Source organism: Oncorhynchus mykiss, chromosome 22 (genome assembly GCF_057628025.1).
Source record: "Oncorhynchus mykiss isolate SJ-2025 chromosome 22, ASM5762802v1, whole genome shotgun sequence".
Lineage (NCBI taxonomy): Eukaryota > Metazoa > Chordata > Actinopteri > Salmoniformes > Salmonidae > Oncorhynchus > Oncorhynchus mykiss.
In genome coordinates this window covers 2,913,119-2,939,340 of record NC_143043.1, presented here as the reverse complement: position 1 = coordinate 2,939,340, position 26,222 = coordinate 2,913,119, and the positions used below count along the sequence as shown (strand labels likewise).

Sequence of the window (26,222 nt, the reverse complement as noted above, 5' to 3'; positions counted from 1 at the left end):
TCGCACATGTGACAAATAAAGTTTGATTTGATTTTGATTTGAAAATACCGTAAATGTGTTTTACATCATTAATGCTGTAGATTGCACTGCACTGTGGGTAAAATGCTGAAAAATACTGTTATTAACTGTAATTGAAGGCATCCTGTAAAAATTACTCTAACATACAATACTGTATTTCTTATGCTTACTGTAGATTCTGTAGATTCAAATTATCAGTTTTAGACACCAACCTCATGCTGTCTGGTGAGACATATGAAGCTCAGACTATTTTAGTAAATTTCTTCTTGAAGTGGCAGTGAAGAGGAAAAATATTTTCAGCAGATGCTGGGTAGGTACCTTGACTTGTTTATAAGTATCTTTATTGTTAGCGAACATTGATAGTTTATCATGCCTCCCTCAGAGAGAGACACACAGCTTCATGTGAGATCTTACATCTTTCAACATGGTTTTTACAAAAGTATAGATTTGGAGTTAGATAACTTGGATTTCTCTGCAGGTACATACGGTTGAAGTCGGAAGTTTACATGCACTTAGGTTGGAGTCATTCAAACTCGTTGTTCAACCACTCCACACATTTCTGGTTAAGTCGGTTAGGACATGTACTTTGCGCTTGACACAAGTCATTTTTCCAACAATTGTTTGCAGACAGATTATTTTACTGTATCACAATTCCAGTGGGTCAGAAGTTTACATACACTAAGTTGACTGTGCCTTTAAACAGCTTGCAACATTCCAGAAAATGATGTCATGGCTTTAGAAGCTTCTGATAGGCTAATTGACAAATAGAGTCAATTGGAGGTGTACCTTTGGATGTATTTCAAGGCCTACCTTCAAACTCAGTGCCTCTTTGCTTGACATCATGGGAAAGTCAAAAGAAATCAGCCAAAACCTCAGAAAAAAATTGTAGACACCCACAAGTCTGGTTCATCCTTGGGAACAATTTCCAAACGCCTGAAGGTACCATGTTCATCTGTACAAACAATAGTACGCAAGTATAAAAAACGTGGGACCATGCAGCCATCATACCGCTCAGGAAGGAGATGTGTTCTGTCTCCTAGAGATTAACGTACTTTGGTGCGAAAAGGGCAAATCAATCCCAGAACAACAGCAAAGGACCCTATGAAGATTCTGGAGGAAACAGGTACAAAAGTATCTCTATCCACAGTAAAATGAGTCCTATATCAACATAACCTGAAAAACCGGTCAGCAAGAAAGATACCACTGCTCCAAAACAGCCATAAAAAAAGCCAGACTACGGTTTGCAATTGCACATGGGGACAAAGATTGTACTTGTTGGAGAAATGTCCTCTGGTCTGATTAAACAAAAATAGAACTGTTTGGCCATAATGACCATCATTATGTTTGGAGGAAAACGGGGGAGGCTTTTAAGCCAAAGAACACTATCCCAACCGTGAAGTACGGAGGTGGCAGCATCATGTTGTGGGGGTGCTTTGCTGCAGGAGGGACTGGTGCACTTCACAAAATACATGGCATCATAAGGGTAGAAAATGATGTGGATATATTGAAGCAATATCTCAAGACATCAGTCAGGAAGTTAAAGCTTGGTTAAAAATGGGTCTTCCAAATGGACATTGACCCCAACCATACATCCAAAGTGGCAAAATGGCTTAAGGACAACAAAGTCACGGTATTGGCGTGGCCATCACAAAGCCCTGACCTCAATCCTATAGAAATTTTGTGGGCAGAACTGAAAAAGCGTGTGCGAGCAAGGAGGTCCACAAACCTGACTCCGTTACACCAGTTCTGTCAGGAGGAATGGGACAAAATTCACCCGACTTATTGTGGGAATCTTATTGAAGGCTACCTGAAATGTTTGACCCAAGTTAAACAATTTAAAGGCAATGCTACCGAATACTAATTGAGTGTATGTAAACTTCTGACCCACTCGGAATGTGATGAAATAAATACAATCTGAAATAAATAATTCTCTCTACTATTATTCTGACATTTCACATTCTTAAAATAAGTGGTGATCCTAACTGACCTAAGGCAGGGAATTTTTATTAGGATTAAATGTCAGGAATTGTGTTAAATGTTAAATGTATTTGGCTAAGGTGTATGTAAACTTCTGACTTCAACTGTATATAAATCACCAATCACCATCAATCTAAAAATAAACTTACTCTCCACATCATGGCCTTCGCTCCGGATCAGAACTCCAAACCTACAACCTAATTTTGTCCAACATTAACCGGAGAGATTACTGCTTCCAAGGTTTTATTTTTCCAAGTTATACAGAGGGTGCTCTAGCAAACAAACAGCAGAGACCTGAGGACACCATCCAAACTGGAACTGAGCTCCCAGGCTTGAAAGGACAGACCAGATACACACTCAATTAGCACTAAGGTGTGAAGTAAAGGGCTTTGGGCCCAACAAGTGTCATGAGTCTTTGAAGCTTCCTCTGAAACCTGCCTCCTGCTGTTCAAAGACCAATCACTGGCATTTTCTACAAGAAATCTGCCTCCAGAAATAAAACCATCTTCCAAGTGGGTCATCTTCCAACCTACTCCCATTGCCTGCTGCACTGCTGCTTGGATTCCACCTGGCGATCTGTTCACCGTCTGCCCTGGTCTGTCTCCCCCTGTCTGGTACAGGTACCCCCACCACACTCACCCCTCTCTCCCTGGTCTGTCTCCCCCTGTCTGGTACAGGTACCCCCACCACACTCACCCCTCTCTCTCTGGTCTGTCTCCCCCTGTCTGGTACAGGTACCCCCACCACGCTCACCCCTCTCTCCCTGGTCTGTCTGCCCCTGTCTGGTACAGGTACCCCACCACACTCACCCCTCTCTCCCTGGTCTGTCTCCCCCTGTCTGGTACAGGTACCCCACCACACTCACCACACTCCCCCCTCTCTGTTCACCGTCTGCCCTGGCCTGTCTTCCCCTGTTTGGAACAGGTACATCCACCACACTCACCCCTCTCTCCCGAGCTTTCACTCGGCTCCAGCACAGACTCTGAACTTACAATGACTAGCCCCAAGTTGTTATATATTTCGTTTTTTTTCTTGTGCATTTTGCTATTTGCCTCATGACTCCTGCATACTTTGTTGACTACAAACTTTCTTTACCCAATCGTGGGACAGACTATGTTTGTTCCCACACTCAGGACTCTATTGGTTACAGAGACTTTTGGCATGCCATCCATTTCTAACCACCTCTCGCCGGCTTTGTTGTCACGACTTTCGCCGAAGTCGGTCCCTCTCCTTGTTCGGGCGGCGTTCGGCTGTCGACGTCACCGGCCTTCTAGCCATCGCCGATCCACTTTTCATTTTCCATTTGGTTTGTCTTTGTCTTACACACCTGGTTTCAATTCCCCAATTAATTGTTCACTATTTAACCCTCTGTTCCCCCATGTCTGTTTGTGAGTAATTGTTTGTATGCAATACGGTCCGTTATGTGGGCTCGATTTATTGTGTTGTATTTGTCTGTTTTTGAGTAAATTACGTGTATTCATATCTGCTGTCCTGCGCCTGACTCCTCTACACACGCTATACACAGACCTCATTACAGAATTACTCACCAGGAATGGAGTCAGCAGGAGCAGACGCCCTCCCTGTGGCGAGAGAGGAGCGCGTCCAGCAATGTCTGGGCACCATATTGCAATGTCTGGGCTCCGCCATGGATCGCGTGCTGCAGACGATGGATCTTTGGGAGAGAGGAAGAGGTCGTCCAGCGACTCCACCAGCCCCACTACAGCAGGCCCCACTGTCCATCCCTCCTTCACCCGGCTACACACAGACCTCATTACATTTGTATTCATGTTGCCTGATGAAATTGCTGTACAATAAGATCTTGTTGCCATCTGATGCACATTCAGATGTCATAAATAAACACTGCAGAGCTCTCCCTGTCCTATGCCGTGCCTTGATTGTATTACTGTTGATGATATCTGGAAATGTGCATGTATACCCTTGCCCATCTATTGTTACTAGCCCCAATTCTGACTTGTGCTCTGATATCTGCTACACTGATTTCTGCTCTCGTAAAAGCCTGAGTTTTCTGCACATTAACACTAGAAGCTTATTACCTAAAATGGATCAATTGAAAATGTGGGTTCCAATTCAGATGTGTTACTGAGACGTGGTTAAGGAATAATGTTTTGACTACTGAGGTTAACCTTTCTGGTTATAACCTTTTTCAGCAAGACAGATCTTCCAGAGATGGGGGAGTGGCAATCTTTACCAAGGATCACCTTCAGTTCCTGGTTGTCTCTACCAAGTCTGTCCCCAAACAATTTGATTTGCTGGTTTTAAGCATTAAACTTTCAAATAGCTCTTTGTTGACTGTTGCTGGGTTCTATCGTCCTCCATCAGCATCGGCCTGTACCCTACCTGCCCTAAGCTCTCTCCTGGCCTCTTACACTAAGTCTGAATTTGTCCAGCTAGGTGACCTAAACTGGGACATGCTTAAACCACCTGACCAAGTCCTAAAGCAATGGGACTCCCTAAATTTCTCAGATTATCACCGATCCCACAAGGTATGACTCCAAACACCCAGAAAAGGCTACTCTCCTCAATGTTATCCTCAGTGAAACGACCCGTTCTGATTTGTCATTAAAAAAAATTATGAGCAAGCAATCCTTCATGAACTGGCCTCTGTAAAATGGTATAGAATCAGCTTGATTCCCTCCGTTGAAGGCGCTTGGACCTTATTTTTTTATATTTTCAGTGGTATTGTTTACAAACACGCCCCCATGAAGAAAATGAGAACTAAAAACAGGTTCAGCCCCTGGTTCGACCGTGATCTTGCAGAGATACTCCACCTCAAGAATTGCATTTGGCGAAAGGCTCGGCACACGCATACCCAGGCTGACTTGCTCTAGTTCAGACAAATGAGAAATAAGTGCACTCAGGCTATCCGGAAGGCCACATTTAGTTACTTTAAGGAGCAGTTCTCTCTCTGTGGGTCTAACCCCAAGAAGTTCTGGAAAATGGTTAGACCTGGAGAATAAACCCTCCTCACAGCTGCCCATGTCCCTGCCCATGTCCCTTAAATAAGTCAGGATTCCTATTTGACTCAGCCATGCCTCCTTGCCCGTCCAACATTTCCTCATCTCCCACCCCTTCTAATGTGACTATCCCAGATGCTTCTACCTCTTTTTCCCCTGCCCCGTTACAAAGTTTCTCCCTGCAGGCAGTCACTGAGTCCGAGGTGCTAAAGGAGCTCCTGAAACTTGACCCCCAAAAAACATCTGGGTCAGATGGTTTAGACCCTTTCTTCTTTAAGGTTTCTGCCCCTATCATTGCAAAGCCTATCTCCAACCTTTTTAACCTGTCTCTCCTTTCTGGGGAGGTTCCCATTGCTTGGAAGGCAGCCACAGGTTGTCCTTTATTTAAAGGGGGAGATCAAGCTGATCCTAACTGTTATAGGACTTTTTCTATTTTGCCCTGTTTATCAAATGTGTTGGAAAAATGTGTCAATAACCAACTGACTGGCTTTCTTGATGTCTATAGTATTCTTTCGGGTATGCAATCTGGTTTCCGCTCAGGTTATGGATGTGTCACTGCAACCTTAAAGGTCCTAAATGATTTTTTATTTATTTATTTTTATTTCACCTTTATTTAATTAACCAGGTAGGCTAGTTGGGAACAAGTTCTCATTTACAACTGCAACCTGGCCAAGATAAAGTAAAGCAGATACAACAACACAGAGTTACACATGGAATAAACAAACATACAGTCAATAATACAGTATAAAAAGTCTATATACAGTGTGTGCAAATGAGGTAAGATAAGGGAGGTAAGGCAATAAATAGGCCATGGTGGTTAAGTAATTACGATGATGCCACCATTGCCTTTGATTCTAAGCAATATTGTGTTGCACATTTAATTGACTTGGCCAAAGCTTTTGATACGGTAGACCATTCCATTCTTATGGGCCGGATAAGGAGTATTGGTGTCTCTGAGGGGTCTTTTGCCTGGTTTGCTAGCTACCTCTCTCAAAGAGTGCAGTGTATAAAGTCAGAAAATCTGCTGTCTTGGCTGTACCCCAAGGCTCAATCCTAGCCCCCACGCTCTTCTCAATTTACATCAACAACATAGCTCAGGCTGTAGGAAGCTCTCTCATCCATTTATATGCAGATGATACAGTCTTATACTCAGCAGGCCCCTTCCTGGATTTAGTCTTAAATGCTCTAAAACAAAGCTTCCTTAGTGTCCAACAAGCTGAACACCTCCAAAACAAAGGTCATGTGGTTTGGTAAGAAGAACGCCCCTCTCCCCACAGGTGTGATTAATACCTCTGAGGGTTTAGAGCTTGAGGTAGTCGCCTCATACAAGTACTTGGGAGTGTGGCTAGACGGTGCACTGTCCTTTGCTCAGTACATATCAAATATGCAGGCTAAAGTTAAATCTAGACTTGGTTTCCTCTATCGTAATAGCTCCTCTTTCACCCCAGCTGCCAAACTAACCCAAACTAAAGGTCCCCAAAGCACACACATCCCTGGGTCGCTCCTCTTTTCAGTTTGCTGCAGCTAGCAACTAGAATGAGCTGCAACAAACACTCAAACTAGACAGTTTCATCTCAATCTCTTCATTCAGAGACTCAATCATGGACACTCTTACTGACAGTTGTGGCTGCTTTGTATGATGTAATGTTGTCTCTACCTTCTTGACCTTTGTTTCACGGCTCACTCGGGATACGTTATCAGAGTCGGTGCAGCCACCAGGCTCTCCAGAGGGTAGTGAGGTCTTCACAACGCATCGGGGGAAAACTACCTGCCCTCCAGGACACCTACACCACCCGATGTCACAGGAAGGCCAAAAAGATCATCAAGGACAACAACCACCCGAGCCACTGCCTGTTCACCCCGCTATCATCCAGAAGGCGAGATCAGAATAGGTGCATCAAAGCTGGGACCGAGAGACTGAAAAACAGCTTCTATCTCAAGGCCACCAGACTGTTAAACAGCCACCACTAACATTGAGTAGCTACTACCAACATACTGACTCAACTCCAGCCACTTTAATAATGGGAATTGATGGGAAATTATGTAAAATTTATCACTAGCCACTTTAAACAATGCTACCTAATATAATGTTTACATACCCTACATTATTCCTCTCATATGTATATGTATATACTGTACTCTATCATCTACTGCATCTTTATGTAATATGTATCACTAGCCACTTTAAACTATGCCACTTTGTTTACATACTCATCTCATATGTATATACTGCACTCAATACCATCTACTGTATCTTGCCTATGCCGCTCTGTACCATCACTCATTCATATATCTTTATGTACATATTCTTTATCCCCTTACACTTGTGTCTATAAAGTAGTAGTTTTGGAATTGTTAGCTAGATTACTTGTTGGTTATTACTGCATTGTCGGAACTAGAAGCACAAGCATTTCGCTACACTCGCAATAACATCTGCTAACCATGTGTATGTGACAAATAAAATTTGATTTGATTTGATAATGTTCATCATAGGTACACTTCAACTATGACAGACAAAATGAGAAAAAAAATCCAGAAAATCCCATTGTAGGATTTTTCATGAATTTATTTGCAAATTATGGTGGAAAATAAGTATTTGGTCAATAACAAAAGTTTATCTCAATACTTTGTTATGTACCCTTTGTTGGCAATGACAGAGGTCAAACGTTTTCTGTAAATCTTCACAAGGTTTTCACACACTGTTGCTGGTATTTTGGCCCATTCCTCCATGCAGATCTCCTCTAGAGCAGTGATGTTTTGGGGCTGTTGCTGGGCAACACGGACTTTCAACTCCCTCCAAAGATTGTCTATGTGGTTGAGATCTGGAGACTGGCTAGGCCACGCTAGGACCTTGAAATGCTTCTTACGAAGCCACTCCTTTGTTGCCCGGGCGGTGTGTTTGGGATTATTGTCATGCTGAAAGACCCAGCCACGTTTCATCTTCAATGCCATTGCTGATGGAAGGAGGTTTTCACTCAAAATCTCACGATACATGGCCCCATTCATTCTTTCCTTTACACGGATCAGTCGTCCTGGTCCCTTTGCAGAAAAACAGCCCCAAAGGATGATGTTTCCACCCCCATGCTTCACAGTAGGTATGGTGTTCTTTGGATGCAACTCAGCATTCTTTGTCCTTCAAACGCGACGTGTTTTTACCAAAAAGTTATATTTTGGTTTCATCTGACCATATGACATTCTCCCAATCTTCTTCTGGATCATCCAAATGCTCTCTAGCAAACTTCAGACGGGCCTGGACATGTACTGGCTTAAACAGGGGGACATATCTGGCACTGCAGGATTTGAGTCCCTGGCGGCGTAGTGTGTTACTGACGGTAGGCTTTGTTACTTTGGTCCCAGCTCTCTGCAGGTCATTCACTAGGTCCCCCCGTGTGGTTCTGGGATTTTTGCTCACCATTCTTGTGATCATTTTGACCCCACGGGGTGAGATCTTGCGTGGAGCCCCAGATCGAGGGAGATTATCAGTGGTCTTGTATGTCTTCCATTTCCTAATAATTGCTCCCACAGTTGATTTCTTCAAACCAAGCTGCTTACCTATTGCAGATTCAGTCTTCCCAGCCTGGTGCAGGTCTACAATTTTGTTTCTGGTGTCCTTTGACAGCTCTTTGGTCTTGGCCATAGTGGAGTTTGGAGTGTGACTGTTTGAGGGTGTGGACAGGTGTCTTTTATACTGATAACAAGTTCAAACAGGTGCCATTAATACAGATAACGAGTGGAGGACAGAGGAGCCTCTTAAATAAGAAGTTACAGGTCTGTGAGTGCCAGCAATCTTGCTTGTTTGTAGGTGACCAAATACTTATTTTCCACCAAAATTTGCAAATAAATTCATTAAAAATCCTACAATGTGATTTTCTGGATTTTTTTTTTCTCATTTTGTCTGTCATAGTTGAAGTGTACCTATGATGAAAATTAAAGGCCTCTCTCATCTTTTTAAGTGGGAGAACTTGCACAATTGGTGAATTTTTTGCTTTTTTGCCCCACTGTATATATATATATACACATATAAACATGTACAGTGGCTTGTGAAAGTATTCAACCCCTAGGCATTTTTCCTATTTTGTTGCCTTACAACCTGGAATTAAAATAGTTTTGGGGGGTTTCATATAATTTGATTTACACAACAGGCCACTGTCCCGTAAAGCCCTGCCCATACTCCAATCTCTGCTGTGGAGCTTTGCAGCTCCTTCAGGGTTATCTTTGGTCTCTTTGTTGCCTCTCTGATTAATGCCCTCCTTGCCTGGTTCTTGAGTTTTGGTGGGTGGCCCTCTCTTGGCAGGTTTCTTGTGGTGCCATATTCTTTCAATTTTTAAATAATGGATTTAATGGTGCTCTGTGGGATGTTTTTTTTTAAACCCAACCCTGATCTGTACTTCTCCACAACTTTGTCCCTGACCTGTTTGGAGAGCTCCTTTGTCTTCATGGTGCCGCTTGCTTAGTGATGTTGCAGACTCTGGGGCCTTTCAGACAGGTGTGTATATATTCTGAGATCATGTGACACTTAGATTACACACAGGTGGACTTTATTTAACTAATTATGTGACTTCTGAAGGTAATTGGTTGCACCAGATCTTATTTAGGTGCTTCATAGCAAAGGTGAATACATACTGTATGCAAGCACCACTTTTCCGTTTTTTATTTTGTCACATTTTTTGAAACAAGTTATTTTTTTCATTTCACTTCACCAGTTTCGACTATTTTGTGTATGTCCATTACATGAAATCCAAATAAAAATATATTTAAATTACAGGTTGTAACGCAACAAAATAGGAAAAATGCCAAGGGGGTGAATATTTTTGCAAGGCACTGTATGAATACTTTTTTTAGAAATCCCAAGGGCGTGCATCTCTATGTAAGGAATAATGTACAATGGAAATTAGGTTTCTAAGTCAAGTGGTTGAAGAGCCTTTGACATTTGAAAATTGTGATCATGCACTTTTTGACAGTCCCTAACAGGTTTTATTGAAGGTGCGCCAGGCTGCCTACACCATTGATGTGTGAGCATGAAAGTCGGGTCAGAATAGGACAAGGTGGCCCAGAGGAAGCAGCTGTTCTCAACCTCTACATCGCCCCCTTCTTCCAAGAGCTCACTGAGTTTGAATGAAGACCTCTAGGAAGGTAAGTACACACACACATACACACAACACCAGCTTGATATGTCCCTTGTCACCTGTCTTTTTATCCACAGAGTAACAGCCCCGGTGCTTTCGCTCTCTCATTCTATTCTTTATTTTTCTATACTTGTCCTAATTAAGGGTGAGAAGAGCTAAGCATCAGAACACCTGATGCTTTACTGACTTCTTTCTCCTGTATGCTCTCCTTACCAAACTGTCCCGTTGTGTGTATTACCAGGCTCTAAACCGCCTTACCTCAAATAGAGTTGCCCCTAATCATAGATCTAGAATTCTACCCAATCCCACCCAATTTTAAGTCTGTCTCTCTTTGACTCTTCTCCCCCACACCCCACACACACAGGCACACAATATCGTTTTAGATTAGTGTTGTAATGATGGTCTTATTTGGTTATATACAATATATATAATTTGCTGTTAATGTTGTTACCAATTTGAATACATTTATTTTATATACAAATGGGTAATCCTTTACTTGACACCCAGCACCATAACACGTTATGACACGGTCATAGCCATGTCAACACCTGTCATAATAAGGTCATAACCCTGTCATGACACATATTTAGACCTGTTGTGACATTTATTGCATTATTTATACATTGCCATATAAATGACATTATTGAATTATCATAGTATTTGCGCAGACATTGATGTCAGACATGTACCTACCCCAATTCTCTGTTGCTAATGACTGGGATGAATGCAGCAGCAGATTTCAGGAGCAGGACAAGACACCCTCTTCTTGACTAATTTCTATTTGTATTTCTTAAGGATCCCCATTAACTGCTGCCAAGGCAGTTCCTGGGGTCCAGCAACATTAAGGCAGTTATATAACATTTTGTCACGTTCGTTATAATAACTGGACCAAAGCGCAGCGTGATCTGGGTTCCACATCTTTTTATTTCTAAGTGAAGCTCACAGCAAAACCAAAACAATAAATCTCAAAACCAAACGTGAAGCTAATAATAGTGCTAACAGGCAACTATCCATAGTCAAGATCCCACAAAGCACAAAGGGGAAATGGCTGCCTAAATAAGATCCCCAATCAGAGACAACGATAAACAGCTGCTTCTGATTGGGAACCATACCAGGCCAACATAGATCATTATTCACCTAGATAACCCACCCTAGTCACTGTCACGCCCCAAACAACATAGAGAATAAGCAGCTCTCTATGGTCAGAGCGTGACAGTACCCCCCTCCAAAGGTGCGGACTCCGGCCGCAAAACCTGACTCAATAGGGGAGGGTCCGGGTGGACATCTACCGTCGGGGGTGGTTCCGGTGCGGCACGAAGTACCCACTCCGCTCGCAGATACATAATTTTCCATGGCGGCTCTGGTGCGGGGATCGTCGCCAGAGGCTCCGGACCGTGGGTCGTCGCCGGAGGAACCAGACCGTAGATCGTCGCCGAAGGCTCTGAACTGGGAACCCTCGCAGGAGGCTCTGGACCAGGGTCACACACTTGTGGGAGAGTGCGAGGAGCAGGAACAGGACGCACAGGGCTGTGGAGACGTACTGGAGACCAGGTGCGTATAGCCGGCATCAATGGTACCGGAACTTTAACACACTTCTCAGGACAAGTACGGGGAGCTGACTTAGGTAGCACCAAACTGACAACACGTTCCTTCTGTGGCCTTCCTCTCCGACTTCGTCGCTGTCCCTCCTTCGCTGCTTCCGCCTGCTTCCATGGAAGGCTCTTCTCTCCTGCCATTATGTCATCCCAAGTCCAGGATGTTCTCTCCCTAATCTCCTCCAAAGACCAGGATGCCATTACCTCCCGGGCACGCTGCTTGGTCCGTTGTTGGTGGGATCTTCTGTCACATTCGTTATAATAATTGGACCAAATCGCAGCGTGATCTGGGTTCCACATCTTTTTATTTCTAAGTGAAACTCACAGCAAAACCAAAACAATAAATCTCAAAACGAAATGTGAAGCTAATAATAGTGCTAACAGGCAACTATCCATAGTCAAGATCACACAAAGCACAAAGGGAAAATGGCTGCCTAAATATGATCCCCAGTCAGAGACAATGATAAAAAGCTGCCTTTGATTAGGAACCATACCAGGCCAAAATAGATAATTATTCACCTAGATAACCCCCCCCCCTAGTCACTGTCACGCCCCAACCAACATAGAGAATAAGCAACTCTCTATGGTCAGTGCGTGACTAATTTAAAATATTACATTTCATAACACTTCTCACAGCACATTAAGTGTGTTCCCTCAGGCCACTACTTTACTATCACATATATACAATACGACATCCATGTGCAAGTGTGTGAAGATTGTATGTCTTATCATGTGTATGTGTACCTGAGTGTGTGCCTCTTCACAGTCCCTGCTGTTCCATAAGGTGTATTTTATCTGTTTTTAAATATGATTCTATTGCTTGCTCAGTTATCTGATGTGGAATAGAGTTCCATTTAGCATTGCCATTATGTAGCACTGTGCGCCTCCCATAGTCTGTTCTTGACTTGCCGACTGTGAAGAGACCTCTGGTGGCATGTCTTGTGGGGTATGCATGGGTGTCCGAGCTGTGTGCTAGTAGTTTAAACAGACACCTCGGTGCATTCTTACAAAAGCAAGTAGTGATGAAGTCAATCTCTCCTCCACTTTGAGCCATGAGAGATTTACATACATTATTTATGTTAGCTCTCCATGTACATTTAAAACTTCTTAGGGATAGCCACCTTTTTTTAAATTGTCGCCTAAAATGACAGCCAAATCTAACTGCCTGTAGCTCAGGCCCTGAAGCAAGGATATGCATATTCTGGTACCATTTGAAAGGAAACACTTTGAAGTTTGTGGAAATGTGAATTGAATGTAGGAGAACATAACACAATAGATCTGGTAGAAGAAAATACAAAGAAAAAAACAAACGTTTTAAAAAAAGTTTATACCACCATCTTTGAGATGCAACAGAAAGGTCCGAAATCTAGCCATCACTCTGGTAATTCCGATGGTGTCCACAAGAGGGCAGCAGTGTATGTGCAAAGTTTCAGACTGATAACTTGAAGTATGAGCAATCTACATGACATTTGACAAAGTTAATCAAGTGAAGACCGCCCGTGTCAACATTGGGCCATGAAGGCTTCGCTCTCTGACCAAATTTGGTGTCCTATAGGATATACTACACTCCAAATCATATAGTGAAGTCTGGCTACGTCCTGGATCTGATTAAACAGAGCAAAATGTCAGAATGTAAGTACACATTTCACCTTCAGAGGTAAATTTATCAAACCTATCGCTGTAAAAAAAAATGTGTTTTGTTGTTAGGAGCTCTCCTCAAACAATAGCATGGTATTTTTTAGCAGTAATAGCTACTGTAAATTGGACAGTACAGTAATATTAACAAGAATTTAAGCTTTCAGACGATATCAGACACTTATACTGTATGTGTTATGGCTTTACACCCCCTGCTAATTGTTTAACTGGAAGACCCATTTGAGACCAAGCTTTAACTTCCTGACAAATGTCTTGAGATGTTGCTTCAATATATTCACATAGTTTTCCTGCCTCATGATGCCATCTATTTTGTGCACCAGTCCCTCCTGCAGCAAATCACCCCAACCACATGATGCTGCCATCCCCGTGCTACATGGTTGGGATGGTGTTCTTCGGCTTGCAAGCATCCCCCTTTTTCCTCCAAACATAACGATGGTCAGTATGGCCAAACAGTTCCATTTTTGTTTCATCAGACCAGAGGATAAAAAGTATGATCTTTGTCCCCATGTGCAGTTGCAAACCGTAGTCTGGCTTTTTTATGGCGGTTTTGGAGCAGTGGCATCTTCCTTGCTGAGCGGCCTTTCAGGTTATACCGATATAGGACTTGTTTTTACTGTGGATAGAGATACTTTTGTACCTGTTTCCTCCAGCATCTTCACAAGGTCCTTTGCTGTTGTTCTGGGATTGATTTGCTCTTTTCTTATCAAAGTACGTTCATCTCTAGGATACAGAACGCATCTCCTTCCTGAGCGGTGTGACGGCTGCGTGGTCCCATGGTGTTTATACTTGCATAGTATTGTTTGAACAGATTAACGTGGTACATTCAGGCATTTTGAAATTGCTCCCAAGGATGAACCAGACTTGTGGAGGTCTACAATTTTTTTCTGAGGTCTTGCCTGATTTCTTTTGACTTTCCCATGATGTCAAGCAAAGAGGCACTGAGTTTGAAGGTAGGCCTTGAAATACATCCAAAGGTACACCTCCAATTGACTCCAAATGTCAATTAGCCTATCAGAAGCTTCTACAGGCATGACATTATCATCTGGAATGTTTCAAGCTGTTAAAGGCACATGTAAACTTCTGACCCACTGGAATTGTGATACAGTGAAATAATCTGTCTGCAAACAATTGTTGGAAAAATGACTTGTGTCAAGCACAAAGTAAATGTCCTAACTGACTTACCAAAACTATAGTTTGTTAACAATAAATGTGTGGAGTGGTTGAAAAACGAGTTTTAATGACTCCAACCTAAGTGTATGTAAACTTCTGACTTCAACTGTACGTTTTATCCATCAGCAGACTGTGATTAGCAGGTCATTCTGCCCGAGCAAACTAGGTGAAAAATCTGCTGATGTGCCCTTGAGCAAGGCACTTAACCCAAGTCGCTCTGGATAAGAGCATCTGATAAAATTACTCAAATTTAAAAATAGGAAATGAGCCAGTTTCTAATCTTGGGTAACGGATATACTTTTGCTTCCCTCCAGGCCTGAAGGCACACACTTTCTAGTAGGCTTTAATTGAAGCTATGGTAAATAGGAGTGGCAATATCGTCTGCTATTATCCTCAGTAATTTTCCATCCAAATTGTAGACAACAATCATTTTTTCACTTCTTCCTCAGTCACTTTACAGAATTCTAAATTACAATGGTTGTCTTTCATAATTTGATCAGTTTTACTTTGATGTGTAATGTCAGGATTTGTTGCTTTGTCACACCATAATCTGTTTAATCTGTCTTTCTGCTTGTCTCCTCCCCTTCCAGTTGTCGCCCATCTTCCCCATTATCCCCAGTGTATTTATACCTGTATTCTCTGTTTGTCTGTTGCCAATTCGTTTTGTTTGTCAAGCCTACCAGCATTTTCCCCCTTGCTTCTGTCTATTTCTAGTTCCTGTTTTCTAGTTTTCCTGGTTTTCACCATTCTGCCTGCCCTGAGCCTTCCTGCCGTTCTGTACCTTTTGTATTATAATCTGGATTACTGACCTCTGCCTGCCCTTGACCTGTCGTATTGCCTGCCCCCTGTTCTAATATTAAACTTTTGTTACTTTAACACTGTCTGAGTCTGTGTCTTCCCTAAGACATGGTAGTACGAACTGGCCATGACTAACACAGCAGACTCGTACCAGCTCCACAACACCATCTTCTCCCAGGAAGCCACCATTGGAAGGCACCAGGAGTTACTTCGTGATCTTATGGAATGGTTCCAGACCTTTCGCCGAATGCCATGACCGAGCATTGAACATATTGCTGGAGCAATTCCACGGATTGTCTGTTAGGCAGCCTTCCACATCGGTAACCTCCCAGCCCCTCAGTATCCGTCTGTTAGCAGCGCCGCCGTTTCCCAGGAACCCCGCTTACCTCCCCGGAACGCTTCAATGGAGAGTCGGGCACCTGTCTGGTGTTTCTCGCTCAGTGTTCCCTCATCATCGAGCTGCAGCCCTCCTCCTTCCACTCAGACCGCATAAGATAGCATACCTCATCACACTGATGTCTGGGAGGGTTCCATCCCGTGCAGTACAGGAACAACAGTCGTCCGTATCTTTCAGTCTGGAGGAGTTTGTGGCGGAGGTAAAGAACGGTTTCGATGCTCCATTGTCCGGGAGAGAGGCTGCCCGGAAGTTACTCCAGCTTCGGCAAGACTCCGCAGTGTGGCAGACTATGCAGTGGATTTCCGCACGTTGGCAGCTGAGTGTGCCTGGAACCCAGAAGCGCTGTTCAACATGTTCCTGCACGGAGTATAAGAGGAAATAAAGGACGAGCTTGCAGCCTGGGAACTACAGATGGATCTCGACTTTCTCATCGCCTTGACCATTCGGAGCGATGGGCGACTACGGGGCCGAAAGAAGGTGAGGAGATTTGATTTCACTCGTCTACCCAAGGATTCCACCTCGCCTCAGAGGAAACCCAGAAGTCCCCAGATGGCTCCATTGCCGAGAGAACCGTCTGCTGATTCACCTCTTCCTGAGCCTATGCTACTAGGCAGAGCTAGGCTGTCTCCAGCATATCGGCTATACAGGCTTCACATTAGGAGTTGCCTTTATTGCGGGATTACTGGTAATTTAATCTCCACCTGTCCACTAAAAGACCAGGCTCACTGGTAGGAGCGAGTACTCTGCTGGGCCATACAGAGAACTTTCCTTCTCCCCTTACTCGCACCCCTTTTCATGCCATTTTGCTGTGGGGGAACCAGTCGAAATCTCTCCTTGTACTCATCGACTCTGGGACCGAGCTTTATCCTGTTTGGGATAGGGAGCAGCATTTTCACGTTCGGTCGAAAAGCGTGCCCAGAGTAAACCGCCTGCTACTCAGGCCCAAAAGCCTGAGAATATATATGCATATAATTAGTAGTATTGGATAGGAAACACTATGAAGTTTCTAAAACTGTTTGAATAATGTCTGTGAGTACAACAGAACTCATATGGCAGGCGAAAACCTGATAAAAATCCACCAGGAAGTGGGAAATCTGAGGTTTGTACTTTTCAACTCATTGCCTATCGAATATACAGTGTCTATGGGGTCATATTGCACTTCCTAAGGCTTCCACTAGATGTCAACAGTCTTTAGAATGTTTTTTGAGGCTTCTACTGTGAAGGAGGGGGGAATGAGAGCTGATTGAGTCAGGGGTCTGGCAAAGTGGCATGAGCTGATCACGCGCGCACACGTGAGAACGAACTGTGTTCCATTGCAAGGAATTCTCCGGTTGGAACATTATTGAAGATTTAAAGATTTAAAACATCCTAAAGATTGATTCTATACATCGTTTGACATGTTTCTACGAACTGTAATATAACTTATTGAACTTTTCGTCTGAACTCTCGCCTGGACTTGCCCGCGCCTCGTGAGTTTGGATTTGTTGACCAAACACGCAAACAAAAGGAGGTATTTGGACATAAATGATGGACTTTATCCAACAAAACAAACATTTATTGTGGAACTGGGATTCCTGGGAGTGCATTCTGATGAAGATCATCAAAGGTAAGTGAATATTTATAACGCTATTTCTGACTTTTACAGACTCCACAACATGGAGGATATCTGCACGGCTTGTTTTTTGTGTCTGAGCGCCGTACTCAGATTATTGCATGGTTTGCTTTTCCGTAAAGCTTTTTTGAAATCTGACACCGGTTGCATTAAGGAGAAGTACATCTATAATGCTGTGCATAATAGTTGTATCTTTTATCAAAGTTTATTATAAGTATTTCTGTAAATTGATGTGGCTCTCTGAAAATTCGCCGGATGTTTTCGAGGCACAACATTACTGACCATAAAGCGCCAATGTAAACAGACATTTTTGGATATAAATATGCACATTATCGAACAAAACATACATGTATTGTGTAACATGATGTCCTATGAGTGTCATCTGATGAAGATCATCAAAGGTTAGTGATTAATTTAATCTCTATTTCTGCTTTTTGTGACTCCTCTCTTTGGCTAGAAAATGGCTGTGTGTGTTTTTGTGACTAGGCTCTGACCTAACATATAAATCATATGGTGTGCTTTCGCTGTAAAGCCTTTTTGAAATCGGACATGGGTACATTAACAAGAAGTTTATCTTTAATTTGGTGTATTGCACTTGTGAATGTATGAAAGTTACATATTTCAAAAAAATACTTTTGAATTTTGCACTCTGCCTTTTCAGTGGAATGTTGTCGAGGGGTTCAAGAAGTTGTGGACGCTACCCTGGCGTCCACCGTGTTCTCCTTGTTGGACCTACGGAACGCCTACCACCTGGGGAAGAGTGGAAGACTGTATGTGGGTGACAGAAATATTCACACTTCATCATAAGCAGTACAACAAGGCTCCACAAAAGAATAGAAACGATGTAGGAGAGGCAAGCGGTCAAAGATGGGATCAGGAACACAGACTGTGGACACGAAGCTACAGCATGACTCGGTAATTAACATCTCCAAAAAAGAGCTCAGTCTTATCTAAGACTCAGTCTTAATTAATATTTCTATAGACAACAGAGCGGTGATCCCACACAGGTGTTCCAAAGGGATATATGCTCTCATCTCGAGCCCTATTAAACCACCGCATCTCAAAACCTGAATATACCTTTGCTGCAAATGTGCCATATGTCCATGCCTGTACATTTTGCCGAAATTACACAAACCTAAAACAAAACAAGGCAATTATCCCAGCAGACCAATGGTTGCAGGAATAGGCTCATGCTAGAGCTATTGTCGAACTTCGTAGACTCTATAGACTTCATAAACCAGACCTCACCAATAATGGGATTAATAGAAGTATTTTGGTCACATTAGATGTCGAGAGTCTATATAACAGCATTCCCCATATGTGGGCTGGCAGCCCTAGCTCATTATTTGAGAGAAAGAGATACTAACAAATATCCACCAAGACACTTTATTCTAGAGCTGGCAGAATACGTTTTGACGTATAACCATTTAAGTTTGATGATGAATACTACCTCGAAACGAATGGAACATCGATTCCCCTCACACAATTTTTTTAACCTTTCACACACTCATGAGAAGCAGGATAGCTAGGATACGCCAACAGCTATCTACAATCTATATGCGATATTAAAGCTGATCTACCCCCTTAAGACTTAAGACTTTTTAAGTTAAGGTTAGGTTTAAAATCAGACCGTCCAAATTGTAATTACAAGTGGGAAACGTTTTGTTACCCAAATTTCCAAGTTGTGATTTTTCGGCACTGACCTTTCACCTTTTTTGACAATTACACTTATCAATGTGGATATTGTAGCTAGTTTGACCATATTTTCAATGTTAAGCAAGCTAGCTTACTTTATTATTAGCAGCGTTAGCTATCTTATCAAGCTAGATAAAATCTTATTGGTTGAAAAATTGGTCTGACTTCAATAGCACTTGCACACAATCATGCCGGATGTACGACCTCCCGTTGCCCAGTTTCCCACGAGCACATGAAAGACCTAGTACTCCTGAAAACCAAATGTTCATTATGTTCATTTGACTGCAGTTTAGGTACGTGGTCAGTTATTATATTAAGAAGTGTCAAATAAGTGAAATGCAGGCTCTTTTATTTGTTATCTTAGGTACCTTTTGTTCCTGTAGTTTACTCATATATGTTTTCCTATGACAGTGTAGAAGTAGTACCATAACCTATCCAGTTGATGGCAAGGTGTAGGAGATGGCAAGGTGTAGGAGATGGCAAGGTGTAGGAGAAGGCACGGTGTAGGAGATGGCACGGTGTATGAGAAGGCACTTTGTAGGAGATGTCACGGTGTATGAGAAGGCACGGTGTAGGAGATGGCACGGTGTAGGAGATGGCAAAGTGTAGGAGATGGCACGGAGTAGGAGATGGCAAAGTGTAGGAGATGGCACGGTGTAGGAGATGGCAAGGTGTAGGAGATGGCAAGGTGTAGGAGATGTCACGGTGTAGGAGAAGGCACGGTGTAGGCCTGTTCAAAGCATTAAATCCAGATTCTGTGTTCTTGATATTCTGTTATCTGGATCTGAAAAACCCTGTTCGATTATTTTAGGAAAAACTGGCAAAATAAAGCCAGATCGATCTGATCCTGGATTGAAAAAAAGAGCATTACAGAGTCCGGATCATTCTGAAAGTTCTGAAAAACTGGGCCCTGGGGATGAGTGAGTCATTGGTTAAGAATATAAATTGAGCGTTTCAATTACAGAAAGCTGTCCAACAGCGAACTCTGATGGTCCCAAGGTGGAAACACAGTGTTTCTCCTTTGTGGCTCATTGTCGTCTCTTCAGACAACTCATGTGAAAGCAGGGCAGCCACAGGACAGGGGTAAGAAAGGGAAAGTAAGACACTGGTATCAAAAAACACATATCATGTAGCCTATATCAAGTATGTGTTATTTGATGTGGAATCTTTTTAGACATTCCAAGGGGGAATCTGAACACACGCATGCAAGCTGTTATGTCTAGGATTCTGCCGTGGTTTTAGTCAATGTGCTTTTAGCTCACATTGTAGCGTTGTTTCATTTCCATATCCATTGAACCAAATGGGGAAATTCCTGGATTTACAAATTACAGAGTCAGAGTCAAATTTCCAGTGTGTCCAGTGGGGTCTCAAAAAAACTGAAGTTGCGAAACGCAGTGGCATGCTTGAGTTCCTCAAGTCTGTTTCTTAGAATCACTGTGAACTCTGATCTTTTTCTCATGACCCTAGTAGTAGTCATGTGAAATGGCTGGAATAAAATGGATTAAACCTTTCCTAGAATAGAATACTATAATATTGAACAATAATGCATTAGTACTTTTTTCTACATGGATAGTCTAATCCTTGTCTTCAAATCCTCTGGTTCAGCCACTATACCCAGAGCTGAGCATTACGCTCTGCCACCTCTGGTTGCTTGGCATTTCCACCCCTTGGATGGAGGGGCCATCTCCCGCTCATCCCAGTCAAAGCTCTTCCCTGTCCTGGTACCCCAATGGTGGAACAAACTCCCCCATGACAACCATCAGACTGTCCTGTGAAAAAAAAACATTTAGAAAAGCTGCTATTAGAAAAATGAGTGCTAGAAAGAAAAGGTGAGTGTGAGTGTGGGGGGGGGGGGGGGGTCAGACATTTTCGGAAGATGGGGACAGTCTGATGGTTGTCATGGGGGAGTTTGTTCCACCATCAGACTGTCCCCATCTTCTGAAAATGTCTGACCCCCCCCCCCCCCCACTCACACTCATCTTTTCTTTCTAGCACTCATTTTTATAATAGCAGCTTTTCTAAATGTTTTTTTTTCACTTGCAATGACTGTAATAGGTGGTTGTTTTACATACCTTAGTAGAATGCACCAACTAAGTCGCTTGGATGAGAGCATATGCTAAATGATTAAAATGTAAATCCCCTGTTTGATTGGGGGTTTTTTTTTTGGGGGGGGGGGGGGCGAAATGACATGACAATCATAAAGAACTGAGGACAATGCACATGACAATACTCAAATATAAACACATAGACGATACAACACATTAGGACAAGACCATAAAAGGAATGAAATGTGGTACTAGCAATCAAAAAAGACAAGTAGAAGTAGAAACTGTCTTTGGTTGTCATGAGGGTTACCCCACCTCAGTAAGCATGCCTTGGTTTGGCCATTCTGGAAAGTTTGTTAACCAGCATTGAGAAAGGCCTTATGATATAAAAGGGATCCCTGGTCATGTACACAGCCAAAAGGCGACAGGGGATAGTAGAGGCGACACAATGCTACGCAAGGTTTCCCATAATGTCAGTGTTACACTAACAACTTTTAGTGTACTTTGTTTGGCACAAGATTCTGCAAGACAAAGGCATATTTGCAAAGTTGATCTCATGCTAGTAGTTAGATCGACAAAATGGATGTTACTTCCCTTGGGTTCTACAGTGAGAATAGCTACTATGGTTATAAGGGCTCCATGCTGTCCCCATTGATCCCCATTGATAAAACTCCTCTGTCTCTTCCAGAGTGTCACAGAGAGTTTTGGTGCGGCCATCTCCAGCCTCAACGCAGTTCACCTGACAGATACTGTGATCCACAGGAGTAAGAGGATGATGCTGGACACATTGGGAGTGGGGCTCTTGGGGACCAGTACAGCGGTCTTCAGCAAGGCTCTCCAGTACAGCCAGGTAAACTATACATAAGTAAACTACAGTACTATACTTCACAACAGACAGGAAACAGGCAAGCAGCAGTGTATATGGCTCTGCTTGTGGCATTTCTGCTTGTAAACAGAAATGCCACGTGCCACAATGGGCACGTGCCTGTAAACTTTGATATCAATCTCGGCATATACTGTACAGTATGGTCATATTTTTACACCAAAATATGTTTCTGATTGTATACACTTTTTATTTTCAATTGTTTACATGTTTATAGTTATGTATGCCATATGCTACATACCATATATGCCATATGCCATTGCCCCTCCAGTTATTTTTCAACATTTGTGATATATAGACAATTGTGGTATACAGACCAAAAAATGAAATCTAAAATGGGGACTTATATGGTTGACTAGAGGCAGGTTACTAATCGGTCCACCCTCAGAGTTTCTGATGCTGTTGATGGTGTGTGATCCTAGCTCTTCAAATCAGTGGAAAAGAGCAGTGTGTGGGGAAGATCAGGGACGACACTGCCACCCCAGTATGCTGCCTTCGTCAACGGCATAGCGGTAAGACAATCTCACATACAGTATACAACCCATATACTTATCAAGTGATTTATCTTTCAATGTTCCTCCTAATCTCATTATATTCCTATTCAAATCCTTCCCTTTGTCCTTATTTTTCTCTGTGGTAAATGTAACCTGTCTTTGAAAAAACAATTCAAATGTTGAGATTATGTTCACATTTTAACTGAGATTTGATTGACGCATTATACTCTGAAATGTTAATATTTATAAGATGTTAATATTAATACGAGAATGCATTTTATGAAGTGTTCCGTTTTATCACAATTCCCCCTGTATGTTTCACTTCCTCAAGTTGTAAGTGACCTAATACTTGGGTCGGTTACTTTCTAAATGTAATCCGTTTACAGAACCTGTCCGAAATTGTGATCAATAACGTAACTTTTGGATTACCCAAACTCAGTAACGTAATCTGATTATTTTCAGTTACCTTACTTTCCCCTTAAGAGGCATTAGAAGAAGACCAAAAGGATCCATCAAATGCACTTGGTGTGTCATCATAGTGGTCTCTGACCTGTGATCAGCTCAGTTGGAACAAGCTTAACCTTTTTAAAGGCTGACTTGAATGTCATTGATAAACAGAAAAGTGTCATAATGTATTTTTTTCTCGCTCCTATCTGCATTTAATAAGTAATCCAAGAAGTAATCATCTAGTTTCTCAAAAGTATCTGTAATCCTGAACTGGGTTGTGTTCAATAGAGCAAACCGTGGTAGCACATTTTGTTCACTTCTGGAGCCTGTTCAGGAGGGTGCAATGTCACAGAACATTCAGACAGAAATACATTTAGTATGAGATATGCACGTCTGTCATGTAGAATAGGGAATCCTATCAGCTCTATTCTATTTCTATCTTAACGTTTCACCTCTCTGAATGTACCTCGCCTCAGGTGCACTCTATGGACTTTGATGATACGTGGCACCCTGCAACCCACCCCTCTGGGGCGGTGCTCCCTGCCATCCTGGCCCTGGCAGAGACTCTGCCCACCCAGACATCTGGCCTGGACCTGCTGCTGGCCTTCAACGCAGGCATCGAGGTGCAGGGGCAACTCATGAGGTTCTCCAAGGAGGCCCACAATATACCTAGAAGGTATAACTGAGAATGCATATAAATGTGTGGATTTGCATGCATGCAATTTGTTTTTATTGTTTGTACAAATTATGTTTGTTTTGTACTGCCAATATAATTACTATATATTTGTAGTCACAAGTGTTTATTCAAATCAGATTTGTGAGTAGAGATCTACAGTACATGCATTGTACAGGATGTATTTTACACACATTAGCTATTGCACTCAAATTTAAAATACCACATTTCTGGTTTCTGGTGAGCTTCTAATCCCAATCTTCTCCCAATCCTAAACTTCGGATTCTTCTCTCCCAGGTTCCACCCTCCTGCTGTTGTGGGAGTGATGGGCAGTGCAGCAGCTTCAGCTAAGCTCCTAGCCCTCTCCCCAGCCCAGTGTGTCCACTCTCTGGCTATCGCTGCATCCTCCGCGGGGGCCCCCATGGCCAATGCAGCTACCCAGACCAAACCCCTCCACACTGGCAATGCCGCCCGCAGAGGCCTGGAGGCCGCCAAGCTCGCCCTGCTGGGGCTGGAGGGAAGTCAGGCCATCCTGGATCTCGAGTCCGGCTTCGGGGTCTTCTACTCAGACTATAGTCCCTCGGAGCTCCCTGGGACTAATGGTGTTTGTGGTGGTGGGTTTCGATGGGTTTTGGAGGAGCAGGACGTGGCCATCAAGCGCTTCCCGGCCCACCTGGGAATGCACTGGGTGGTGGATGCCGCCTTGGAAGCCCGGGCTAAGCTTGGAGCCTCCGGAGAACCTGACCTCTGTAAGGTCCAGAAGGTGGTGCTCCGAGTGCCTCCCTCCAGGTACATTGACTGCCCCTTCCCGGCCATGGAGCACCAGGCCAGGCATTCATTTCAGTTCAATGCCTGCTCAGCCCTGCTGGACAACCAGGTGTCTGTGAACTCCTTCAGCGGGCCTCAGATAGACAGGCCGGCCTTGAGGGAGCTCCTGGCCAAGGTCAGAGTCGAGAACCCCCAAGACAACCACCCCAGCTTTGACAAGATGTACTGCGAGGTGACAGTAGAGATGGAGCATGGGGAGAGTGTCACAGCCAGGTGTGATACCTTCTACGGCCACTGGAGGAAGCCATTGAGTCAGGAGGACTTAGTTGGGAAATTTAAGGCGAACGCCTCCACTGTGCTTAGCCAAGAAGCTGTGGAGAGTGTTGTGGACATTATAGGGAATATAGAGAAGTGCCCGGACTGTACGGTGTTGAGATCATATCTGCAGATGAGCAGGCCGACAACCCATCTCTTCAGAGAACACCTTGGCTAACCAAAATCCCTCGTCGAACAGCCGTGACAGGATTACATTCCCCAACACAGGCTTTGAATTTATTGCAATCACACCTCGTGTTAAAATGCACTCTGGCTGCATTCTGTCTGCATTGTGTTCGGATCTCACTTTTTCCTCCCATTTATGCAACTTAGTTTGTGGTCACAATTCAAGAAGTAGACCTACATTAAATATAGCCTATACATCACATGGTCTTGTGGTGCTTTCATTGTTTTTTCAGAGGCCCATTTCCATTTTATAATGCTTGGCGTGACTGTATCTGTACAGCAGACCATTGGAGTTGTTACAAAGGAGGATATAATTGTTATTTTTTTGTCACTGATCTACACAAAATAACTCATAATGTCAAAGCGAAAAGAAAATTGTATACATTTGTACAAATGAATAAAATGAATCATAAAAATGTATTTGTCATGTCAAGCCTAAATAAGTTCAGTAGTTATAATTTGCTTAACAAATCAAATAACAACTGCAATACAGTGCTTGACTTGGGCAGGAGCTCACTGGAGCTGAGTTACAGCACCTCAAATTTTCTACTGATTGAGCTCCTGTTCCTCTTATAGAATATTAGCACAAAAGTATTGTGGAGCTTTTATTTTAAAGGATTTTCTTTTGTAATAAATACAAAACAAAAGCACCAAAAAAATAACAAAGAAAATGCTGCCAGGCATATGAATTGAAGTATTGCTTAAGCAAGAAATGGGACAAGAATAGCACAACAATGACAGTCACAACAACAATAAGCGTTATGGGTCAGGCTCTGTCCAGACGGTCCAGAAACAGACTCGAAACCTTGACAAAACTGCTGGAGGAGTTAGTGCTGAAAAAAATAATATTTCCCTAGTTAATGGTGTTAGTAATTTATGCTAGCTATCTACTGAAGGAAGGGGGCAAGGGGGAGTGGATGACTTCCATTCTGTGAGGATAATATTTTCCTAGTTAATGGTGTTAGTCATTTATGCTAGCTATCTACGGAAGCAAGGGGGAGTGGATGACTTCCATTCTGTGAGGATAATATTTTCCTAGTTAATTAATGGTGTTAGTAATTTATGCTATCTATCTATGGAAGCAAGGGGGAGTGGATGACTTCCATTCTGTGAGGATAATATTTTTTGCAGCCACCATTCCAAACATCAGAGTATGTTGTTCCTCATAGGACCATCTTAGAACAGATTCTGAGCAGCCAAAGAGAGCTGCATCAGGGTCAATGACCCTCTCATATACCTTTGAATACCAATCAAAGATGTTCTTCCAAAAATGATTAAGTAGGGGGCAGAGCCAAAAAAAGATGAGTTAAATAAATCAAATGTATTTATATAGCCCTTCGGACATCAGCTGATATCTCAAAGTGCTGTGCAGAAAACCAGCCTAAAACCCCA

General features: G+C 42.9%; 1 protein-coding gene across 1 annotated transcript; it reads left to right on the top strand.

Moving 5' to 3' along the window:
• The first annotated feature begins 21,365 nt into the window (after window positions 1–21,365).
• acod1 (aconitate decarboxylase 1) lies at window positions 21,366–25,246 on the top strand. The gene is made up of 5 exons (XM_021578609.3): window positions 21,366–21,536; window positions 21,753–21,914; window positions 22,370–22,459; window positions 23,365–23,564; window positions 23,859–25,246. The coding sequence occupies exons 1-5, from the start codon at window positions 21,513–21,515 to the stop codon at window positions 24,820–24,822; spliced, it is 1,440 nt and encodes a 479-aa protein (XP_021434284.3). The 5' UTR covers window positions 21,366–21,512; the 3' UTR covers window positions 24,823–25,246.
• Window positions 25,247–26,222: the final 976 nt, after the last annotated feature.

What these genes read in the sequence shown, in the direction of transcription:
- acod1 (XM_021578609.3), top strand. Translation starts at nt 21,513, where the DNA reads ATGCTACGCAAGGTTTCCCATAAT. An exon ending in AGGCTCTCCAGTACAGCCAG is followed by an intron (nt 21,915 to 22,369) that starts GTAAACTATACA and finishes GTGTGATCCTAG; the next exon opens with CTCTTCAAATCAGTGGAAAA. An exon ending in GCCCACAATATACCTAGAAG is followed by an intron (nt 23,565 to 23,858) that starts GTATAACTGAGA and finishes CTTCTCTCCCAG; the next exon opens with GTTCCACCCTCCTGCTGTTG.